General features: G+C 34.2%; 1 protein-coding gene across 1 annotated transcript in view; it reads right to left on the reverse strand.

Moving 5' to 3' along the window:
• Positions 1 to 7,134: 7,134 nt before the first annotated feature.
• MAP4K5 (mitogen-activated protein kinase kinase kinase kinase 5) overlaps positions 7,135 to 24,923 on the reverse strand; it is a 142,550-nt gene continuing 124,761 nt past the window's right edge. Inside the window, exons 26-32 of the mRNA XM_074213443.1 lie at positions 20,425 to 20,528; positions 19,901 to 20,078; positions 19,231 to 19,299; positions 16,520 to 16,612; positions 14,747 to 14,817; positions 11,780 to 11,835; positions 7,135 to 8,395 (exon numbers count right to left, since the gene is read on the reverse strand). Coding sequence (XP_074069544.1) covers positions 8,308 to 8,395; positions 11,780 to 11,835; positions 14,747 to 14,817; positions 16,520 to 16,612; positions 19,231 to 19,299; positions 19,901 to 20,078; positions 20,425 to 20,528 — 659 coding nt within the window. The 3' untranslated portion in view covers positions 7,135 to 8,307. The remainder of the gene's footprint in view (positions 8,396 to 11,779; positions 11,836 to 14,746; positions 14,818 to 16,519; positions 16,613 to 19,230; positions 19,300 to 19,900; positions 20,079 to 20,424; positions 20,529 to 24,923) is intronic.

Raw genomic sequence — 24,923 nt, forward strand, 5'->3', positions numbered from 1 at the left:
ATTCCCTTAATAAAAATCTATTCATAATCAAGCAGGCAAACTTCTTTCCTTGATATCTCAGTGTTCTCTCAGAGAATCTATATTTGTATTGCCATCTCAGATGAAACTAAACTCTTTACAATTGGCAAAGCTAACAGGATAGTCTGTCCCCTACAAGCCTCTCTTTACATGTTGCTTCCAAGGTAGTGTCACCTAGGGAGAGATGAGCAACTGCTCTCCTGGACTCCACTCTGCCCCTGTAGTTCCTCTATAGCTGTAAGTGCTAACACTCTTCTTGGCCTGGGACCTTGTGATCAGGTCCCTTGTTCTCCTGCCAACAGCTGCAAATGACAGTGCCACTTTTGGTCCTGGAACTGTGGCCAGGTATTAAACCACTTTCTAAATGGAGAAACTGATGAGCTCATATAGTAATATCCTAAGGTCCTTCGAGGGACTTCCTACTCCCTACCCCTTTCTCACATCAAAATTAATCTGGGTTTTCCTGAAACAGAATTGAAATGTCCTTGAGATGTAATTAGTTCATAAGATAAAACTTCCTGGCCACCTGTGTACAAAATATCTAGGACAAGATTTCCTCCCTTTGGCTTTTGAGCAGAGAATAACAGTATGAACTCCACAGGAAGCTGTGTTCAACTTAACCAATGCTTCCTCCTGGATGGATGTCTTTTCCCTGCTCTGTTCTTTTCCTGTTATGATCAAGCAGTTCTTCTTTCAATAACTGTTACAGGGATTGTGAGTTATCTCCTTTCATTCCAATTTGAAAACTAAACTACTAAAGGACTGATTAGACTCTGGTCCAATCTATGACCTAAAAAAAGGACCCCTCCTTAAAAGAGTGAGGAAGAATATCTTTAATTTTTAATAGATGTATTTATGGAGTTTACCTTCAACCAGGCTTAAAAGAATATATCCTTAAAAGAAATAGGTAAAAGGTTACTGAAAAGATTTTTAGAAAAATAACTCTTCAGAGTGTGCTAAAAGTTGTGATTATAATTCTGCTTGGTTAATCAAAATGATTTCTGAACTTTGTGATCATATATTTTTATTATGGAATTTTATTTTTATTTACAAATATTATAAATTGTGAATGTGTCAAAGGCAGGGAGAAATGTCTTCTTTTGGGTTTTTTCTCTATGCAGAGATTTATAATTAAAATAATTTAATTAGTAAATTTGTGTAGATTTGTGTCTAAAAAGGTAGAACACAGAATTTTTCTTCCATATTCCCCCAATTTGCACTTGCTGGTTAGCTCTCTAAAGGGTGGCTACTTCTCCTATATTCTAGGGTTGCAAACTTAAAACTACAGATCATGAGCCTTTAAAAGGTGTGCATCCTATTCATAATCAGGTAGCAGACAGATTAGCTCAAATAATTTCCTTAAATAAATATAAAGTATCTTCTTCCTTTATAACCATAAAGTTCACTTTCCCATATTGTACCCCAAAGATAACAGTATTGCTAAGATAGATTGCTCAGCTGGGTTCCTAAGGTCTGCCCCTCATTCTCCTTCACCCCATCTCCACATCTCTTGTATTCAGTCCTTTCTTTTTACTTATATAGCTACTGCTATAATTTAGGCCCTCAGCATTTTTAACCTAGATTATTGCAATATCATCCTAATCTCCCTACTTATTATAGTCTATCGTAAACAAATGCCACTGAAGTTGATCTCCTTTAAATGAAGATTTAACTATGTGATTCCCCTACTTATAGCTCTATTGTCTCCTTGTTGCCTGTGTGATCAAAGATATTCTCCTCTGTTAAGATTACCCCAACAAGGTTTAATTTTTTTTTCCCTCTTCCTTTAAAACAATAGCAGGATGTCAGAAAAATTCCCCTACTTTTCTGATTTTTTAAAATGTTTATTTATATCTTTTTACATTGCCCAATTCCTCCTTCATACCTCTCTCTCCCTTCCCAGAGAACCATTCCAAACAACAAAGTTTTTTTAATCAAAAGAACAAGAGGAAGCAAAAAAAAAAATCAGCAATTGCTATTGATTTTTATGAGTTCCTCCCTTTTGGTTTACAACTTTACTGAAGTTACTTACTGTCTTAATAGAATGTTGTTCTTAAAATTTCCTTGACTTTTTTTTTTTTTTTTTGGTTTCTGCAAGGCAATGGGCTTAAGCCGAAGTCCACACAGCTAGGTAATTTATTACGAGTCTGAAGCGGGACTTGAGGGCAGGGCTCTATTCATTGCCCCACCTAGCTGCCCCCCTTGACTTGTTTTCAATGTGGTATTTGTTACCTTGGCGGGTGTTAAAAGATAATATTCTGTTATGCTTAGGTGATCAGGAATATACAAAAAAGTTCTCATTGTGATCAGATATTTCCTCTTCAGCAGTGAACCACTTCAGGATTATCAATGAGAAAATTAACAATCCAAAGCATATAAAAATGCCCTTTCCTCTTTAAGCTCACTAAAAGGGGTCTGAGGCTTTGAATTACTCAAAAATGTTAAAAATATTGGTTCAGTCACTTATTTACATGACTCAAAAGGAATCTGGGAAATGTAAATATATGGTCACAAAAAGTTGGGGGTGGGATGGCATAGAATCCTTCACTGAGTAAACATAATTCTGAATCCTAACTAATTGTCAAACAGAAGAGATTCCTATCTAGGAGAAAACAGACCTCAGAGTTGAGGCCCTAAGAGAACAGTGGAAAACTTGTTGCTAATGCCAGGCTACAGGTAAGCACACAAAAGCACTCCACTTGAAAAGAACATAACTGGAATTCTAGTAGAAAGAACAAAGTTAACATGCAATTGAGCTGGAGAAGACTTGGGTGGTTCCAGGAAAAGTGAGCCCAGGGAATCAGATGGATTGGTCTATTCAGTAGGTGTCTGGTGGATGAGGAGCACACTCAGGGCCTGAGCAATCTGCCCAGCGCAGCTTGCAGGAGAGATGCCATGTTGGGGGAAGCCAGACCAGCTTAGCCATGGGTGACTCATCCACCAGTGAAACTTATAGCCCATCACGAGGCTCATTAATACTCCTAGGGGAAGGGAACATGCAGACCTTGCAAGTCAGGAGCAATGAGTTGCCTTGGCCATACATCCTTCCAACACATGAGCCTATTATTGTACTTTAAGTTTTTGCATGTTGTACTCACATGGACTCTTTATATCTGTGGAAGTTTTCCCAAGTTCCTTTTATAAAATGCTTTTTAAACTAACTGTTGTTGTGCCATTTGAATGTCTTTTTTAAAATCCTAAAAGAATCTATTCAATGAATTGTAGACAACCTTAAATACTGGAAATCGACCTCCCAAGACAAACCGAGAAACTGTATAAAAACAATTATAAGCTCTCCTCACCCAAATAAAGTCAGGTCTAAATAATTGGAGCAATAGATGGTCAAGAAAAGCAAGGAAGGCTGCTAGGTGGTGCAATGGATAAGAGCACTGACCCTGGAGTCAGGAGGACCCAAGTTCAAATCTGATCTCAGACACTTAATAATTACCTGGCTGAGTGATCTTGGGCAAGTCACTTAACTGCCACTGCCTTAAATAAAAAAATTAAAATAAATAAATGTTAGCAAGGGAACTGATGGAAAAAAAAGTAAAGGAAGGTGGCCTAGCTTTACCAGATCTAAAACTATACTATAAGCAGCAGTCATAAAAACTGCCTGGTACTGGTTATGAAACAAGCAATGGATCAGCGGATTAGGATAGGTTCAAATGAAACAATAATAAATACTACAGTAATCTATTGTTTGACAAACCCATGACATTAGCTTCTGAGATAAGAACTTACTGACAAAAAATACTGGGAAAACTGGAAAATAGTATGGCAAAAACTAGGCACAGACCCACATTTCATATCATATACCAAAATAAGGTCAAAATGGGTATAGTATTTAGACATAAAGGGTGACACCCATAGATAAATTAATAGACCCAGAAATACTCAAGATTATGGAAAGGGGATAAATTTATTACCAAAAAATCAGAATATATTATAAACTGCAAAACGAATGATTTTTACTATAATCAATGCTGCCAAAATTAGAAGGAAAACAGAAAGCTGGAAAACAATCTTCACAACTAGGAGTTTTGATAAAGGTTTCATTTCTAAAATATATAGAGAATTGCATCAAATTTATAAGGTTGCAAGTCAATCTCCAATTGATAAATGGTCAAGGATATAAATAAATAACTTTCAAATGAAGAAATTAAAGCTATATATAATCTTGTAAAAAATGCTCCATATCATTATTGATTAAAGAAATGCAAATTAAAAAACTCTCAGGTATCACTTCACACCTTGTAGACTGGCTAAGATGACAAAACGGGAAAATGATCAATGTTGGAGAGGTTGTGGGAGGACTGGGACATTGATGCATTGCTGGTGCAGTTGTGAAGTAATCCAACCATTCTGGGGAACAATATGGAACTATGCCTAAAGAGCAATAAAATGGTTCATATCCTTTTGACCCCGCAATTCCAACTCTAAGTCTGTATCCAGAAGAAACCATAAAAATTGGGTAAAGTCCCACATGTTCCAAAATATTCATAGCAGCTCTTTTTGTAGTGGCAAAGAATGGGAAATTGAGGGGATGCCCATCAACTGGGAAATAATTGAACAAGTTGTGATACATGAATATTATAGAATACTATTGTTTTATAAGAAACCATAAATGGTCAGAGTCTAGAGAAGAATGGAATTATAGGATCTGACAATGAGCGAAGGGAGCAGAATCAAGAGAACATTGTACACATTAACAGCAACACAGTGAATTGATCAACCCTGATAGACACAGCTGCTCTCAGTAGTTCACAGAACTAGGACAAGCCTAGGAGACTGTTTATGGACAAAACCATCATAGAATAAAACCAAACCAAACCAAAAAAAATCCTTCAGAATCTAATGAACACTACATTCACTTTTTAAAATAAATCCTAATTCCTCATGCCAAAAATGACTAATCTGTAAACATGTTTAACACAAATGTATATGTACAATATTCACCTGACTGTTCACCGCTGAGGAGAGTGGGGTGGGAGGAAATATTTTGTAACTTAAAATATACATTGGCATATGGATGAATGCTGAAAAACTTTCCTAACATGTATTTGGAAAAATAAAATATCAACAATAAATAAAAGTAAAAAAGAATCTATTCAATGTTTGAGAAGTATTCCCTAGGGAGTTAAAGAGTTACAGTGACAGCAGTAGTTACCCCAGGGTTTTTCCTAGAAGCTGATGTGGCAGCTGCCCCTTGGGGACCGAACCTACCAGTGAGTTCAATTTGGGGTAATGAACATAAAGGGGATACTACACAAACATCAGTTAATTTCCTCTCTCTCTCCATTCTGACCCTGCAGAATTACTTAGAAGGCCCTGGAACTTAAACGAATAACTTTGATTTAAACCTATACAGTAAGCAAATGGTATAGGGAAAACACATTGTAGTAGTATAACTAGGTTTGAAACCTATCATTTGGTCTTTGAGTTTGAGCCTTGTTGGTAAAATTGGGATAAAATTACTAAAGAATGTTATAGCGGGGGGGTGGTGGTAGGGGGTGCTGCTAGGTGGCACAGTGGATAAAGTACTGGCCCTGGAGTCAGGAGGACCTGAGTTCAAATTTGGCCTCAGATACTTAATAATTACCTAGCTGTGTAACCTTGGGCAAAGCACTTAACCCCATTGCCTTAAATAAAAAATTTTAAAAAAGAAAGTTATAGCTGTATAAGACTTTAAATATCAACCCTCTTATTTTATTCAAAAGCCACTATACATCAATTGAGCACTTACCAGTGGACAGTACTAAATAATGCAAAGATAAAGAAAAGCCAAACTAGCCCCACCACCTTCAAGTAATTAACAATTTAATGAAGGAAATAGCAAGGTACATTCAAAATAGACAAAAGTTAACATCAGAGGGGAAGGCACTAGCAACCATGGACACCTTCAAAACATGAGATTTGAAATTTCTTAAAGAAATCCAAAGAAGTTGCTACGGTAAAGAAGAAATCCATAAACGTTAAGAAACAATGATGGAAGGAAGAGGGAAAGGGGAAGGGAGAGACTAGGAAAGGAGAGAGCTCGGAGAGAGATGGGACTGGGGGGGATAGAGAAGGAGGAAGGGAAGAAAAGGAAGTGAGAGAGGGAGAAGATGGCAATTCCTTTTCTGATGCATAGATTCAAAGTATCCCTCATTCTTGAAAAGAAAAATCTTCACTTAGACCATACAATCCCCTCAAACCTATTACCAATCACAATTTCTCCTTTTTTCCCAAACTGTAAGAAAAGGCTCCTAAAAAGTGGCCCCCACTTTCTCTCAATTCACAACCCTTTACAATCTTGCTTCTGACCTCACTACTAATCTGAAATTGCTCTCCAAAGTAACCAAAGTTATTTCTGAATTATCAAACATGCTAGGTTTTTTTCACTCCCTACATATATATGGTTAGGCTTGGCTATGACAGAAACAATGAGGTGGAAATAGATAAAAGTTCTTGGCTGATGGGAAATTTTCACATGTAGGCAAAATGCCATACTTGGTGGCTCGCACAGAGATGCTTCAAGGCCTGTTGATGAGTTGATATATGCCCCAAACATCATTTTGTAGGAACAGTTTTTATGATATCTTCATATTGCACTGCGAGATTACCTACTTCAATATGCTGATTCATCATACTTTATTTGGTGGAACCAATAAGCAAGGTCAGATAAGGGTTACTTGTATACCTTGTAAGGTTGATGCAGTTTTGATGCCTTACCCGTTTCTAGGCCATAACATCAATATCATGATAGCACTCTTAGGTGCAACCCTAGTGGTCTCACCTGCCTAAAACTCTACAATTAGTTTGTTGACACCAATTATTAGATGCAAGGCACTGATTAAATGTTTTTGGAATTGGATTGAAAGATTTGTTACTGTATTTCCTTGCTAAAATGACCAAAGAATGGAAACATCTAGATTTAAGGGGGGGGGGGGGGGGGGAAGAAGAGAAAATTCAAGTAAATGTGAGAAAAGAAAAAAAAACTCGAACATTTTTCAGAGAAATCTTTTATATGTAAATAAGGTTCTTCCAGTCTAATTTAGGTCAAATGAAACCTAGTTTCTTGCAGAAAGACCTTTTTTTTATATTGTGTGTAATGCTAAGTAAATTGATACAGACAACTAGAACCAATATAACTTTAATGTGGCATAAGATGGTAGAGGGAAATTTTTTTTAAAATGACCATTTTTAGAATACTGATTCTCATAATACGTATTTATACTATCCCATCAGAAATTATCTTTCTCTTAAAGGCATCTTTTTCTTTTACCTTACCCTCAAGTGAACATGCATAAATGAAAAACCCAAGATACATGCATAGTTACTATATAGGATTCCTTCTGGTATAGTATAAATAAAATATAACTCACAAATAGTTATGCTTTCTCTCATACATTTGGAATGGCTAGATGTGCACAAAGGTTAATGTCTCATGAGTTATTATCAATAAAGTAAAAAGGAATACTACTTGTCAAGACACACTTCCATGATACAGTCATACATACATACACCCTTTTCTAATAATATTTTAATCATGATTATTATATTGCTATTATATGCACCCTACAATATTATTAGTTTGATGCTCTTCTGTAAGGCAATTTGAATGAAATTGTATTACAAAAAATTTTTTGTTGTATAAAATTACAATTAAACAGGAAAAACCCTCAACAAATTGATATATTACCCATAGCTCCTAACAAAGCACTAAATCTGGGGGGGAACCCTTTCTTTATACAACTGTAAAAAATTTAAGCTGCTTTGCAACCATCTTTGACTAAAAGTTAGATACATTACACCATTCTAGCAGCAGATTAATAAATAAGAATTAAATATTCTATTTTACAAAAACATATAGAATGGTTGGTTTAAAAATAAAGAGACTGGGGCACAATTCCTACAAAATCATATTCATTAAGAAAGATAAGACAATGTTCAAATGAAAGAATTGTCAGTGCTAAAACCACTCCAGAGACAATCATGAGTTATTTTAAAATGATATGGCACCCTGGTTGCAAATATTATTTTTTTAAAATTGAACTTCCAGGAACTAAGAAGCAGACTATTTGTCTCATAGCTTTTATTAAGCAAACTTTATATAACCACCACATAGTGGCAAGAGATATAAGAGCTGTTTCCAGCTACAGAAAGTACTGAATCCTACCCTAACATACAGATCATTGAGAAGTCACCCACAAGAAAGAAAAAGTAAAATTTCAGTTTGTCTTTCATTTCCTTGAAGGCATTTTTCATATGGGGCCATTTTCATTTTCTTGCTATTTCCATGGGTGTTGCTCAGTAACTATTTTCATGGCCAGCCAAAATGTAGAGATTGCTGTGTGCTGTAGGATTTTCTGTTGGCCTACTTTCCAAAACGACAACCCTACAATTAAATCAAAACAACAACAACAAAAACTGTTAATAAGTAAAAGCACACATTGCATGCTTCAAATAATAACTTTGCACCAGAAATTCATCTCCTAGTTCACATTCTCATAAGATTACATAAGGAACATAAAAGTGTAATTATACTTGGTTCCTCAATTCTTGAAAAACGCTTAAAAATTTTTTTTCCCCAGAGGAATTGGACGAATCTCACCTTAAGGAAGTGGAAACCTTTGTTCTATGGGGATGACAGGAAGTATAGAGGGGGCAATTTTGGGCAATGCAAACCAAAACAATATCACTAAAATTTTTCTTTTAAAATTCAGAGGGACAACAAGGTGGTGTAATGGATACAGCACCGACCCTGGAGTCACGAAGACCTGAGTTCAAATGTGACCTCAACACCTAATAATTGCCTAGGGGTATGACCTTGGGCAAGTCACTTAACCCCACTGCCTTGTCAAAAAAAAAAATGAAAAGAAACAGAACTTGTTCATTCTTTAATAGAAACAAAAAATTACATATAATACTAAAATTCCATAATATCTAGCAGGGAGAATCAATGAAAGAGACCCAATTGATCCTAAGAGGTATCTTTATTTAGCCTTAGTTCTTAAAGTTGTAGGAAACCAGTGGCACCATAATGAAAGGATTGATGCTCATAAAGAATTAGCATCACCTTTCCCCTCTGCCCTGTCTCTCTAAGCTATGTGAAAGCAGGAAAAATTATTGCCAACAGAATAGCTTATCGGAAGATGAGAGGTAACAGAAGGAACAGAAATAAATATAGGAGATTAAATGTCTACCACTGAAATTAGGAACAGGGACATAACACCTCACATTTACATATAAGATGCTACATTTTGAGCTGGAAAAAATCTTAAAGGTTCAACCTCCTCACTTTACAGATGAAGAAACTAAGCTTCAGGAAAGTTAAGTGATGTTTATCATTTGAACAAGTTGTTGTTAACAAAAGCCCTTTAATGCTGGACATTTTCCTCTTAGCCTTCTTTCATTTCTAGCACTCATGTAAACCTGCCTCCACTTGACCATTCTCTAAAGGATAGGATGTGAATACAGGCAAACTCTGGACTCCTTCATAAATTTTTCCTGATTGTCCCTCTCTCCAGTGCCATTACTATCTCTTCTGTTATCCTGAAATTCAGCCCATTCTTTGAACACCAGACTGATCCTTGTAATTACTCATTCTTAGCCTCCAGCTCATTATCCCCCTTACTCAGATGCCTGACTTTCTTCATGTACTTCTTTCCTCATTTATGCATATTCTCATAATAGAGAAATTTATTATTTCTGCTGATGTGCCCCCTGCGGAACTCGAATTCTGTAGTTCATCAACCTACTTAACTCCTATGACCTCCATCTTCATTGTTTCAGGGAAAGTCATACCTTAGACCTTACCATTACAGTAAGGGGGATAGACCTCATGCTCTCAAATTCTAAAATTCCATTCCCAGATCATAATCTGCTGCCCTCCTATCACTCTGCCTTATTTCTCCTTCTGTTCTTTATTTTTATAATCTTACCTTCTGTTCTTCTATTCTACCACTTATGCTCTGGTCTCACATTATACTCTATGCAGCTGTTGTTTTGCCTTCTGTTATCTTTTGTTATTTTGTGAGGTGCCACAACTCATTTTTTTTTGCCACTATCCATTATGATGTTTTACAAATGAGTTCATATGCTAAAATGGGGCTGTCATAGGTTATCACGTTTCTCTGGTTGGCAAGGTGATTATGTTTACAAGGTGCAACGGTTTTTAGGCTCTTTTATTCTTCTTATTATGGTCATTCACAGAATTAGATTTTGGGAGCAAGATGTGATTTCAGATACCATAAAGTCCAACTTTCTAAAAATGGTGTGCTCTTTCCATTTGGTGTCATTGCAAGAGTGAAAGGGAGTGCATAAGACTGAATGCTGCTTTTGATTTCTTCTTTTGGTACCACTGTCCCCAAATTTATCATCTAGTGGTTAACCTTTTTTGTATTTAACTAGCCTGGTCCTTCGATAGTCTGCTATTGGAATCAGCAACATAAGAATTAAAATTGCAAATTACCTAATGAATGGATGATGGATTATAAAAGTACACTAATAAAATATAACGCATAAAATTCATGGACGAAGTGGTGTAAAAGTAATGTCCAGGTCCAATTGTAATAGGAAAAAAATAAATTGATCATGTGTTAAAAATGAGAATGGTGGGGGCGGCTAGATGGTGCAGTGGATAGAACGCCAGCCCTGGAATCAGGAGTACCTGAGTTAAAATCCAGCTTCAGACACTTAATAATTACCTAGTTGTGTGGCCTTGGGCAAGCCACTTAATCCCATTGCCTTGCAAAAAAAGAGAGCGAGAGCGAGAGAGAGAGACTGACTGCAGGGGCAACTAGGTGGTGCAGTGAATAGAGCCCTGGCTGTGGAGTCAGGAGGATCTACCTTGCAAAAAAAAAAAAAAAACCTAAAAAAAACTAAAAAAAAAAAACTAAAAAAAAAAACTAAAAAAATGAGACTGGAAATGGATACTTCAAGATATTAAATAATCAAGGGGGAATCCTCTAGCATTTTAAATAAACTTCCTATAACTTTTCTGGAAATATCTATATAAGATGCATTTAAGAGGAGATGACATGGAAGGAGAAGAGAGGGGTGACTCAACTGCATCATAAGAATAAATCATAATTCTATCATAGATCTTTGTTTAAAATACCTTTTGGGGTGGGGTACTTTTAAAGAATATTATATAGTCTAACTAAAGGAGAAACATGTATTTTAACCAAACCGTACTTGAAGGGTCAGATGAAATTAAATCAAGGGCTTGTACAAGTAACGGTTGTATTTAGTCAATAAACCCTATTATAGCCTACATGGAGTAGGAAGCAAGCAAGAAAGAATGGATATTTTGCTTTCCATGTAGTCTAGCCTGAAAGAAGAAATAAGGGGGGAAAATAACTAAAGGAAATGGCACATTTTGGGGTATATCTTTTAATGTAGACTGAGTTTCACAATAAACAAGGAAAATTGTATACCTCTAATGGAAAGCTAAATATTGAAAATTTAACATTTTAAAAATAATTGTTAGATAACAATCAGAAAAATTTTTTAGAACACTTAATGGGTCTGATAATCTTCATGACAAAGATATGTACCTTAATTTTAACTCAGTGTTCATGACTAACACTTTTTGGAAACAGCTATGCTATTAACGCAGTAAGAGATCTTTAAGTTGACTGATTAAAAATATCAGGTCATGTCAACATGGAAATTAGAAATGTTTTCTAAAATGATTGACTGTACCATGAGTTCTATTTTCAGACTTAAATAAAACATCTTTATCCCTTTAATTTTATTTTTTAAAATTACTTATTACCTGTCAGAGCCTAGCAAACGGAAAACTCTAGTTTCATCTGAAATCTCCTGGGTAACCTAAAAAACATTAACAGTGAAAGTAAGTTAAGATAGAATACTAAATCATAAACGTTTTCCTCATATATAACATAAAAGTATAGTAAATAAAATTTCTTAACAATAAGCACTTACTTTTAGATCAATTCATAATTAACTAAGAGCCCAGTTAGGTAAATATGAGAAATACAGAAGATATTCAAAAGACCTAGTCTCTTCTCAAGAAATTTACAGTTGTTGGAGAGAGAAGAGTTAAGCACAAAACAATGAGCAATTAATACAAGAATATGATTTGAATTTTGTGGAACATGGCATAAGCAGTTTAATTTTAAGTAGTTTAGCAAAGTAGGGGCATCGTTTTTTACTATGTATTATAATCTCTTATGCTTTTTAAGAACTTGTTTCATTAATTATCCTCTGTTTCAAATACCCTCTATTCTAAAAAACAGAAAAACCAAACTACTCTATGCAGTCTAAAGCCTTCAACTACTTCCCATTTTCTTCCTTTCACTGTTAAAACATCTCAAAAGATTTGTTTATATTCACTACATCTTCTTAATTATTCACTAACTTGGTGGCTCCTAAAATGTATTTTAATAAAATCTTCACCATAGTACTAAAACTGTTCTTCCTGATTAAAGTTCCTTGAAACACTCTACATGGTGGCCCATTTCCTCTCTTCTTTGATTTCAGTGGCAACTGATTCTCCTATTTAATTTTATGAATGACTTTACTGGTATCTTTTGCTTTTATATTATTTTCACTTCTGAATACATTTCTTTCCCCCAGAAGACACTGAAAAAAGAAAAATAGTTCAGTAATCCCAAACAACACACTATTACATGTGGCAGAATATGTAGTGGTCTGTATATATTGTCTCACTTCAGTAATGAGAGGAAGAGAATATTTTCTCAACTCTTCTCCATAAAACTAGCCTGGTCATTGTAATTATAAAGCATTCAGATCAATTTTGTTTCCATTTACATGGCTATAGTCACTGTATGTAGATGTTTTCTTGGTTTTGTTAATTTCACTTTGCATCTGTTTATATAAGTCTTCCCATGCTGTCTTCACATTCTTTTCTTAGGATGCTGTGGTATCCATCTCATCTATTTCTTTATCAATCATCCATCTATTTCTTATCAATCAATCAGCATTTGTTTCTAGTTCTTTGCTACCACAAAGAATACTGCTTTTAATATTTTGGCATATATTAATTTGGTAAAGGTGCCACCTTTCTACCTGTTTTTTACCTCCTTAGAGTACATATCAAGAAAAGATATATCTTTTCATATACGAGTCAAAAGAGATGGGTATTTTATTCATGAAAGTTTAACTTCAAATTTCTTTTCCAATTCATAGCTCCCAAATAGTTCCTGCAGATACTCCATCTTTGACTGTTCTCATAAGCTGAAATTTCAGAATTGTTTTTGTTGGCCTTTATCTTACTATAAATAAATTGGGCACTTCCATCCCCCTTCTTGCCCTAGTTCTATTGATTTTTCTTATGCAAAAGCTTTTCAATTTAATTTACCCAATTCATGTAATTTACATCATGTCAAAAATACCAAGTCATAGGACTTTATAGCTACAGACACAAGAGGTCACCAAAACCAACACCTTCATTTTACAGATATAGAAATTACAGTCCAGAGAGGTTGAGACTTGCCCAAGGTCATGTAGCTAGCAGGTCTCTGAGGAAGGATTAAAACCTAGGTTTTCCTGATTCTAGGACAAGCCCTCTACCCATTACACCAAGTTATTTATGGCAGTAAAGGAGGAAGAGAATAGCAAAATTTTTAAAATCATTTACAAACTTTTTTGTGACTATTTGCACTCTAAAATGTGAGTCCCTTGTTTAATAAGTTGCATAAATCGGAATAGCACTACAGGAAGTAAATCATATCAGTCTCACTAAGTTTGCTATAAAGGAAACTAGAATACAAAATGAAATTTAATGTGAATGGAAGGTAATCAATTGATTTGGTTTTGTTATTCCCAATGACAACAAAGCACACAATTTAATGAGATATCTGGTAATTTCATATTATAGTGCTGAAAGAGAAATATGTGGCTTAATAGAACAGTCCAACAAGTAGAAAGAGAAATTCTATAAAGAATTCATTAAGACCCTCTAAATTAAATCTACATATAATTTGACACTGGTGACTATAATATGAAACTAAGAATTTATGTGAAGATAGGGAAAAATGTTGGAAGAAATGTGATACAAATAAGGAATGAGAGACGTAAAATACCAGAAGATTAAATAGATAAACCCTATCATAATGCTGAGTTTGATAAATAGACATATGCATAGAATGTTCACACACACACACACACACACACACACACATTTATATCTAATGATAGCTATTTCTAGAATGGAGAAGAGGGAGAGGGAAAACAAAGAAAAAACACTAAAAACCAAACAAATCCTGAACTTAAATAACAAATGAATGAACAAAAAAATAATTCTCTCAAGCCTTCTGTGTGTGGTGGGGGAGGGAGGGGGAAAATTGTCTGCAAAAAATGATGGGTACATATTGCTATTACATATATAAAATTGGAAAACAAATAAAATGTTAAAAAATGAAATATGATAAACAGAAACTTTTATCCAATTCACTCTTCCAAATTAAGTACGAACTTTTCTCGTTTAGTCTAAAGCCTTTAATTGACTTGTTGACTGAATAAAGATATTTTCATCTGGTAAAGGTAGATTCTTATTGGTTACAATAAGTGGGGGAAGGATGATTAAGTGATTCAGTTAATCCCCATCTCCCAACCTTAAACAGACATTTGTATAGAGTAGACTCTAAATACACTATATAAATTCACAGATACATAAGCACAGATAATGTCTCTTAAGTTTTTGAATAATAAAAATTTAAATAATTGGAAATCAATGAAAACAATCATAGAAACTTACTTCATCTGATTTGAAGCTTTTACCCTGCATTCCATGTTTCCAGAAGGCTAACACACTATCTTGAAGGCACACTGAAAAGAAAATGAAAATTTTAAACTAAACTCATGTACATGGTTGTTAAGTGAATTTTGCTAAACAACTTTAACAGAAGAACTAGTAAGTTGCTTTAAAGTTCTGATGCATACTCTGTGTCTAGACCATTAATTCTCAAAATTTTTCTAGTTAAGCCAATCAATTCTGTACTTCAGTAATTTGTTGATGAAAGTTTACAGGAGTTTTCAAAACTATAAATCCTACATACTAATTTATACTAGAGGAAAGTATTGATGATCTTAAGATAAATATTTACTTAGCTTTTATTTTCCAGCTATTTCTTAAAGTGATTTATAAACTTCTGTATTGTTATTCTTACAAAATTATGTTTAAAAATTGTTTTTAATTAGAAAATACTAGGTCAAATCTGGATACTGATAATCTAATAAGTAGATTCCATTAATAGAAAGTCAATTAATCAATAACAGAAAATGTGATTTGGGATTTACTAAGGTCCCCAAAACAAAATCATTACAAAAATTCAAATGGAAGTGGCAGGAAAAGGAAAGCAAGGTATTATCACATAAAGTCCTTATATTAGTCCTGCTATTTATAGTACTTATAATTTAGTTGGGATGGGATTTTTACATTTTTTTTAAAGAATGTTTTAGCAGCATGATTTTGTCCAACATTTAAAATAAATTACAACTGATGGACTCAGAAGTTGCTTAAAGAAAACACAATTTTATTAGAGGCAATTGTGATTGAGAAGAAGAGTGGATTAGTTGATAGAGAACAGGTTCAAATTAAGGAAAATTTGGGTTAATATCCTAACTGCCTCATACGTGTTAATGCAACCCCAGGCAAATCATTCAACCTTTCAGTGCCTTGGGCAATTCTATAGTACTGTAAACTGAAAAGCAAGTGCCAATCTGAAATAGTATAAGAACTTCCTCAGCAGAAGTTCCTTTGAGGAAACCACAGATTTGGTTTAAATAACAATGACAAGAATAGTAACACATGGACTTAGATTTTATTGTTATTGTTCAGTCATTTAAATAGTGACTGACTCTTCATCTCACCATTTGGGGGACTCTTGGCTGATTCTGAAATGGTTTGCGATTTCTTTCTGCTGGTCATTTAACAGGTGATGAAACAGGCAATTTAAATGAAATGCCCAAGGTCACATAGTTATTAAGTGCTTGAGGCTACAATGGAACTCAGATCTTATAAACTCTACCCAATGGGCTCTATTCATTGTGCTACCTAGCAGCTCATGTTATAGCTCATCTCTAATATTAATATGACCATCACAACACACCAAACAGCATTTTAAAAGATAATAAAAGTCTTAATATATCTAAAATTCTGTCACATCATATGAATACACCTCCAAGGTATGCAAAGAATTGGACTCAATATAACTCACTCAATGCAATAAAGGAGACAATGAAGAGAAACAAATGAATGTAATTTTAAACTTAAAAAAAAATTAGTTGACTATTAACTTAAATATAGTTTGTTTTTTTTTAGGTTTTTGCAAGGCAAATGGGGTTAAGTGGCTTGCCCAAGGCCACACAGCTAGGTAATTATTAAGTGTCTGAGACCAGATTTGAACCCAGGTACTCCTGACTCCAGGGCTAGTGCTTTATCCACTGTGCCACCTAGCTGCCCCTAAATATAGTTTGAACAAAATATGTCTTCCTACAAAAAAAATTAAAGAAAATCTCAATGACTTACCTACAGATTCAATGCAAAAATCAAAACTTAGCTCAGAGGCCAGTTTCTTGCTTGACTTCAATTTTCCTTGAAGATTTACAATTTTCACAAATCCTTAAAGAAAAACAATCCACAAAAATTAAGCCTGGAAAAACATGAGGTGGTAAACATGCAATTTGTAGGTAGACAGAGAAGTCCTGATAAAATAAAAATGATTATAACTGAATTAATTACACTTTCTTTCAATCAAGACATATAGTCAGTAAAAAGATTGACTTGGTTTTTTTTTTAGTTATGACTTTGGTTATGACAAAGATCAATGTTGGAAGGGATGTAGGAAATCAGGGACACTAATTAATTGTTGGTGGAGCTGTGAATTCACCCAACCTTTTTGGAGAGCAATTTGGAATTATGTCCAAAGGGCAATAAAAATGTGCATACCCTCTGATCCAGCAATACCACTACTGTGACTAAACCCTGAAGAGATCATGGAAAAGGGTAAAAACATCACTTGTACAAAAATATTCATAGCAGCCCTGTTTGTGGTAGCAAAGAATTGGAAATAGTGGGGATGCCCCTCAATTGGGAATGGCTAAACAAATTATGGAACACTATTGTTCTATTAGAAACCAGGAGGGATGGGAATTCAGAGAAGCCTGCAAAGACTTGTATGAATTGATGATGAGTGAAATGAGCAGAACTATAACATTATATACCCTTAAAGCCATTAGAGGGGTGATGATCAACCTTAACAGTCCTACTCATTCCATCCGTGGAATAATCAGAGACAATTTTAGGGTATCTGTGATGGAGAATACCATCTGTATCCAGAGAAGGAACTGGAGTATAAAAAAAGATCAAAGATTATTATCTTCGTTTTTTTTAGTTTTCTTTTTTGCAAGGCAACAGGGTTAAGTGGCTTGCAAGTATCTGAGGCCGGATTTGAACTTAAGTAGTCCTGACTCCAGGGCCGGTGCTCTATTCACTGTGCCACCTAGCTGCCCTTATCTTCCAATTTTTAAAAAAGCTGTCTTATGTACATAATTTTGTTTTTGCTAATATTTTACTTCTTCTTCAACCCATTCAATTTTGATCCATGTATATCAAGAAAACAATGTAAAGATTATCAGATTGTCTCTCTTGGGGGGGAGGGAAGGGAGGGAGAGGGAAAAATTTTAAAATTCAAAACCTTACAAAAAAATGATTAGTATAAACTACTATTGTATATAATTGGAAAACAAATAAAATATTTATATTACTAAAAAAAGATTCTGGGCCTGAAATGTCTCAAATTCCTCCTTTTTTCTTAAGAAACAAAAGGAGATTGTATCTTATTGATTCTAATTAATACAATATCATCAGCTATTATTAAATTTACAAATTTAATTCAAGGATTGCCCCCCAATTAATAACAAAAAAACAGCAATAGTTAACAATTATATAGAAACTAGTACACGCCAGGCAGTACATTAAATATTATACTGATCCTTACAATAATCCTGACATATAGGTACTATTGTTAATACTATTTTAAAGTTGATTCAGCACCTTTATCTTTCAAATACTAGCTCCTTCAAGAAGCCTCTGTCTATATGGACCTCCATTATCACATGGTACACTGTTTTGGAACTTGCTAATGCATTTATCAGAGATTATTGTACATTATAACTATATATGTTTCTCATTTTTTTTTCTGTGTAATAAAGCTCAAGGAGGGAAAGTTAACTATACTTCATATCTTCTCCTCACCCTAGTACATTGGTGTATATAAAACAAGTATTTCACAATTATTTTTAAGCATTTTACCACCAGAATATGGTGAAATATAGAAATCACTAAAACCATTCTCAGCATTATTTCTTTTATAATTTATAGGGTATTTCATGATTTTAAGATTTAATGAATATCAATTTTCACTATATATTAATGTAGGGAAAACCTCAATTTGATTGTTTGAATTCTATTAGGATTATTTGAGGATGGAAACCTTTTCCCTTTCAACTTTATATTTCCAGTGCCTGGTATATATATATGAAAGTTGCTTTAATAAATGTTTACAGATTTATCAATTGAAAGATGGAAATTTATTTTACTTATCTAGAGCAACTCTATAAAACTCAATCTTTCTTATTTCTTGTGACACTAATGCATTGTTGGTGGAGCTGTGAATTGCCCAAATGCAAGATAGGACTTTGGGGAAGTAACTTGTACCAGGGTACTAAAGTGTTCTCATCTGTAGGACAATGGGCTAACTGATCCTAAATGTTATTTCCAGTTCAAATTCTATTCCATGAGATAATATTCAATGAACTAGTTCAGGTAAAAAATACTGAAATTTGATTAAAAAAATTAGACCATATTCTCTAAAATATATTTTTATTCCTAATTTAGACTAGGTTTACAATAACTGGTGAAACAGGTCAGATAAAGACTATCTTCTAGGAATCAGTGCTAGTTTAATAAATTTCATTATTTACTAATAAACTTTATTTTAAGTAGTTTAGAACAAACTAAATATTTTAGGCCCAAAAGATTATTTTGTTCCTTGACATCTGAATGGGCATCTTATGAAGAACAAAGATAATTTTGAATTAATCACGCCACATTTATTGAATAAAATAATTACTGTGAACATGAATTAAAATGGAATAATCAAGAAACTTTTTGAAACAGTAAAGTAAAATTATGCAATTACAGAAATTTTTTACAAAACAGAAATGAATAGTACTTACTATCTAAACACACTAAAACGGTATCTCTTTCCAACTGTGTCACGTGAATAGAATCTAACTGCTGGTTGCCTTGAAGAGAGGAAAAGAAATATTTCTTCATTACAGGTTGTTCCCATCATGTATCAGTTATGTTCATGACAAAGAAAAAAACTTTTCAAGTTATTTATAACTCTGTTATAAGTAATTCCAGACTAAAATGTCATTTCTGATAAGAACATGAAAGTGGTAAGTGTAAACAAAGAAAACAAATATTCAATCACCTGTCAGACTAAAAGAGAACTTTTCAGAGCAGGCTAGATCTTATCTTAACTGACTGCATGCCTGTAGTCATTTTGAAATAGTTTAAAGGCAAAGATGGCAAAGCCTGAAGGTATCATCTTTATGTCAGAATAGTCATTAGATTAAGAAGTAAAAATGTAAACGGAAATGTCTCGTTATTCAAAAAAGAATAGCACAAAAAAGGGTGATCTTTGAGACAAATTGATCTGAATGGAAAAATACCTTGAAAAAACCACGTTTAGATCCTTAAAAGAGTTAAAAGAATATTTTATAATGTTTGAAAAAGTTGGCAAAACTCCTTAGTAAATCATAACTTAATTAAAAGCCTAAAACCAGTTATTTTTTCCTTAGTTTTCATTACATTCTAAAAGGAGAAAAGAACTCTACTCACCTCCACCAATTTCTGTAAACCATGAAGATGCTGAGTTCAAGTTGATTGTCTCAAATTGAACCACCTGACCTGATTCAATTCCTTTGCTAAGAGCTACACACACCATGGGGTATTCTTGCTCTGGTATCACTAGCATTTCAAATACATTCAAAGGGCTTGGCAAAGGAAAATCAAAGTGCTGCGGGGAAATGAATGAGAGAACTTTAAGATATTTTCTGCTACTGAATATACCAAATATGTATTCACCTTCTTTTAAGTGTAATTCCAGAAAGCAATACTTTTAACAACTTGAAATGTAAAGAATATAAGTTACTAAAAATGTGTATAGATTTGATTCAATCTTCAGAAATGTGAAGCTTTTCTGAAGATTAGCTTAATAAAATGAAATGTAATTGTAAATAAGCAATAAAATTAGTACAGAAATTACCAAATAATATAACTTTTAATTCTGAACTGTTACACCAGTCACAGATCTATGTAGTTTATCAGAAAAAGAAAAGAAATGATAAATATAAGGAGCATACCTTTATCAACATGAATTTCTGCATTGGCTCATACCACTGAAGTAAAACAATTCCAGACTGCAAAGCTCCACAGAGGTACTTGTGTCCTGTGTAGGGGTTTCTCACTTGAAAGAAATATAAAGACTATAAATATCACATAATTCCAAGAAATGCAAATCTAAAAGCACTAATATCCAAGTTTTTCTCATATTATTCCTCTCCATACATTCCACGCGAAATCAATTGTTTTTCCTTCAAACACATTTCAGGGGCAGCTAGGTAGAGCACTGGCCCTGAAGTCAGCAGGACCTGAGTTCAAATTCAGCCTTAGACGCTTAATAACTACCTGGCTGCATGACCTTGGGCAAGTCACTTAACCCCCTTTGCCTTGCAAAAACCAAACCAAACCAACAAAACACAAACAACACCCCCCCAAAAAAAACACACTGCATTGTCACTTCTATATATTTGCTCATGAAGTTCCCTATACCTGGAATTCTCTCTTTTTTCCCCCAGGGACAAAGCCTGAAAAGCTCATTAATTAAAGTCATTGTTTGAGTTTTACAATCCCCCCCCAATCTTACTTTCCTCCCCCACCCCCCATGGAAAACAATCTGTCAGTCTTTACTTTGTTTCCATGTTGTACATTGATCCAAATTGAGTGTGATGAGAGAGAAATCATATCCTTAAGGAAGAGACAAAAAGTCTAAGAGATAACAAGATCAGATATTAAGATATGTTTTTTTTCCCCTAAATTAAAGGGAATAGTCGTTGCATTTTGTTCAAACTCCACAGCTCCTTATCTGGATACAGATGGTACTCTCCTTTGCAGAAAGCCCAAAATTGTCCCCGATTGTTGCACTGATGGAATGAGCAAGTCCATCAAGGTTGAACATCACCCCCATGTTGCTGTTAGGGTGTACAGTGTTTTTCTGGTTCTGCTCATCTCACTCAGCATCAGTTCATGCAAATCCCTCCAGGTTTCCCTGAAATCCCATCCCTCCTGGTTTCTAATAGAAGAATAGTGTTCCATGACATACATATACCACAGTTTGCTAAGCCATTCCCCAGTTGAAGGACATTTACTGGATTTCCAATTCTTTGCCACCACAAACAGGGCTGCTATAAATATTTTTGTACAAGTAATGTTTTTACCCTTTTTCTTCATCTCTTCAAGGTACAGACCCAGTAGTGGTATTGCTGGGTCAAAGAGTATGCACATTTTTCTTGCCCTTTGGGCATAGTTCCAAATAACTCTGCAGAAGGGTTGGATGAGTTCACAGCTCCACCAACAGTGCAATAGTGTCCCACATTTCCCACATCCCTTCCAACAATGATCATTATCCTTCCTGGTCATATTGGCCAGTCTGAGAGGTGTGAGGTGGTTACCCCAGAGAAGCTTTAATTTTCATTTCTCTAATAATTAATGATTTAGAGCAATTTTTCATATGGCTATGGATTGCTTTGATCTCCTCATCTGTAAACTGCCTTTGCATATCCTTTGACCATTTTGTCAATTGGGGAATGGCTTTTTGTTTTAAAAATATGACTCAGTTCTCTGTATATTTTAGAAATGAATCCTTAGTCAGAATCATTAGTTGTGGAATTCTCTTTCCCTCTACAATTATCTAATCATTAAAGTTACATCAAATGTCAAGTTCTCCAAGAAATCTTAGTAAATCAAGACTTGCCCAAAATTTTGGAAAATATCTAAAACTGCTCCCCCAAAGACACTAAACTCTACATCGTCTTTGACTCAAAGACAGCCCTACACATATATCCCAAAAGAGATCAAAGAAAGAGGGGAAAAGGCCCCATATGCAAAATGTTGATAGTGGCACAAATACTGCAGCAAAGAAATGTAAGCCGGCACCCAATTAATTGTGGGAATGTCTCAACAAATTACAATTTATGAAAGTAATGGAATTATTATTATAACCATAATAAATGTTGAAGATGATTAATTCAGAGAAAACTAGGAAAATTTGTAAGAACTGATGCACAGTAAAATGAAAAGACTTCAGATACCAATTTCTACAATGACTACACCATTGTAAAGGAAAACAACTCTGAAAGACCAGATGATGTGATCAATCATGCTTCCTAACTCTTTGGCAGAGAGTAAGAGACTCGTCATAAAGAATGAGATACCATTTTCAGACATGGTTAATGTGTGGATTTTGTTTCGTGTGATTCTATTTGCTGTAAAAGAAAGTTATTTAGCAAGAGGGGAAGAGGAAGAGAATACTTATTTAATTCCTATTACATGCCAGGCATTATGTTAAAGATGCTAAAGACGGGAAATATCATTACATTTAACCCCCCAACAGCTCTGTGAGGCAGTTACTATTATTATCCTCATTTTATAGTGGAGGAAAGTAAGGCAACAAATAAGTGTCCAGGAACACAGAGGTAAGAAGTGGCTAAGATCAAATTTGAACTCAGATTTTTCTGACCCCAGATCCAGCACTCTATCCACCACACAGCCTAGCTATCTTAAGAATGCTAAAAGGAAAATTTGAGGGAAAGAAAGTAGTAATAGTTATTACTGAAAAAAAGAATATCAATGAATGTTTGCTGAATGAAAAGAACATTATGAAATCTGACCTTATAGAAATTCAATTAAAAATATTAGTTAAATATACATTAGATACACAAGTAAGGTTATTATTTGATATAACTGAGATTACTGGAGGTTTAGAAAAGATAATTCCATCTTTAGAATATTTTTATGGTTAGAGAAGAGGAAATAAGGATGCAAGCAATAGACATGGATTATATTCTTTTTAAAAATTAAGCACATGCTCGGGGTGGCTAGGTGGCGCAGTGGACAAAGCACCGGCCCTGGAGTCAGGAGTACCTAGGTTCAAATCTGGCCTCAGACACTTAAATAATTACCTAGCTGTGTGGCCTTGGGCAAGCCAATCAACCCCATTTGCCTTGCAAAAAAAAAAAAAAATTAAAAAAAATTAAGCACATGCATATTCAACTTATTTAGATATTTATTTAGAAAAGTAAAAGAATCTTTAAAAAGACCATCCCAAACAATATAATGTCCTTACCACTGAACAGGAGAAAGATAGCAATGGCAACTCTCACTAAAGATTGATTTAAGAAACAGAACAGAACATTTCTACCAAGTTGATATGACAATATATCAATGACTTGGTATTGCACTGATGCCAAATCCATACCAACTAAGATTACAAAGCTAGCTTCAACTCAATCTTAAGAGAGTTGACTGAGGTCAGAAACAAAATAATCATTAAGTTTAATTCTTGGTGCAATATTATACATTGTCGTTTTTCAAAACTACATTTTAAATAGTTTTTAAAAGATCACTTTGTTTTTTTTTAATTAAAGCTGTCCACCATCTATATCCTGAAGAGATGATGAAAAAAGGGTAAAAACATCACTTGTACAAAAATATTTATAGCAGCCCTGTTTGTGGTGGCAAAGAATTGGAAATCCAGTAAATGTCCTTCAATTGGGGAATGGCTTAGCAAACTGTGGTATATGTGTGTCATGGAGCACTATTGTTCTATTAGAAAACAGGAGGGAGGGGAATTCAGGGAAGCCTGGAGGGATTTGCATGAACTGATGCTGAGCGAGATGAGCAGAACCAGAAAAACACTGTACACCCTAACAGCAACATGGGGGTGAAGATCAACCTTAATGGACTTGTTCATTCCATCAGCACAACGATCAGGGACAATTTTGGGCTATCTGCAATGGAGAACACCATCTGTATCTAGATAAAGAGCTGTGGAGTTTGAACAAAGACCAAAGACTATTACCTTTAATTTAGGAAAAACCCATTATCTTATTATGTAATTCATACTTTATTTTTCTTCCTTAAGGGTATGATTTCTCTCTCATCACATTCAACTAAGATCAATGTATAGCATGGAAACAATGTAAAAACTAACAGACTGCCTTCTGTGGGGGGGTGGGAGGCAAGATTGGGGGAAAATTGTAAAACTCAAAATAAATAACATCTTTCTTAAAAAAAAAAACTCACAGGGCATAGCAAAAACAGTTATTAGGGGAAATTTAATTTCTTTAAATATTACATGAATAAAATATAGAAAGAGCTCAATTAGGCAAGCAACTAAAAAAAAAACCAAATTAAAAATCCCCAATTAAACACCAAATCAGAAATTCTAAAAATCAATGAATTTTCAGAGCACATTTAGTGACGCCCCAGTAAAAATCAATGTAAGAAACTACAGAACTATGAAATAAAACTAAGAATAAATTTTATAAGAAACAAACAATAAAATTGGCTTTGGTTAATTGAATTAAAAAAAGAAGAAAACCAAATTACCAGTATCAAAAATGAAAAGGATAAACTCACCATCGATGAAGAGAAAATTAAAGAAATAATTTGAAGCTATTTTGCCCAACTGTATGGCAATAAATTTGACAATCTAAGTGAAATGGAAGAATACTAACAAAAATATAAATTGCTGAGATTAACAGAAGAGAAAATTTTAAGTAACCCACATCCAGATAAAAGA

The sequence above is a fragment of the Macrotis lagotis genome, chromosome 1, assembly GCF_037893015.1.
Source record: "Macrotis lagotis isolate mMagLag1 chromosome 1, bilby.v1.9.chrom.fasta, whole genome shotgun sequence".
Taxonomy (NCBI): domain Eukaryota; kingdom Metazoa; phylum Chordata; class Mammalia; order Peramelemorphia; family Peramelidae; genus Macrotis; species Macrotis lagotis.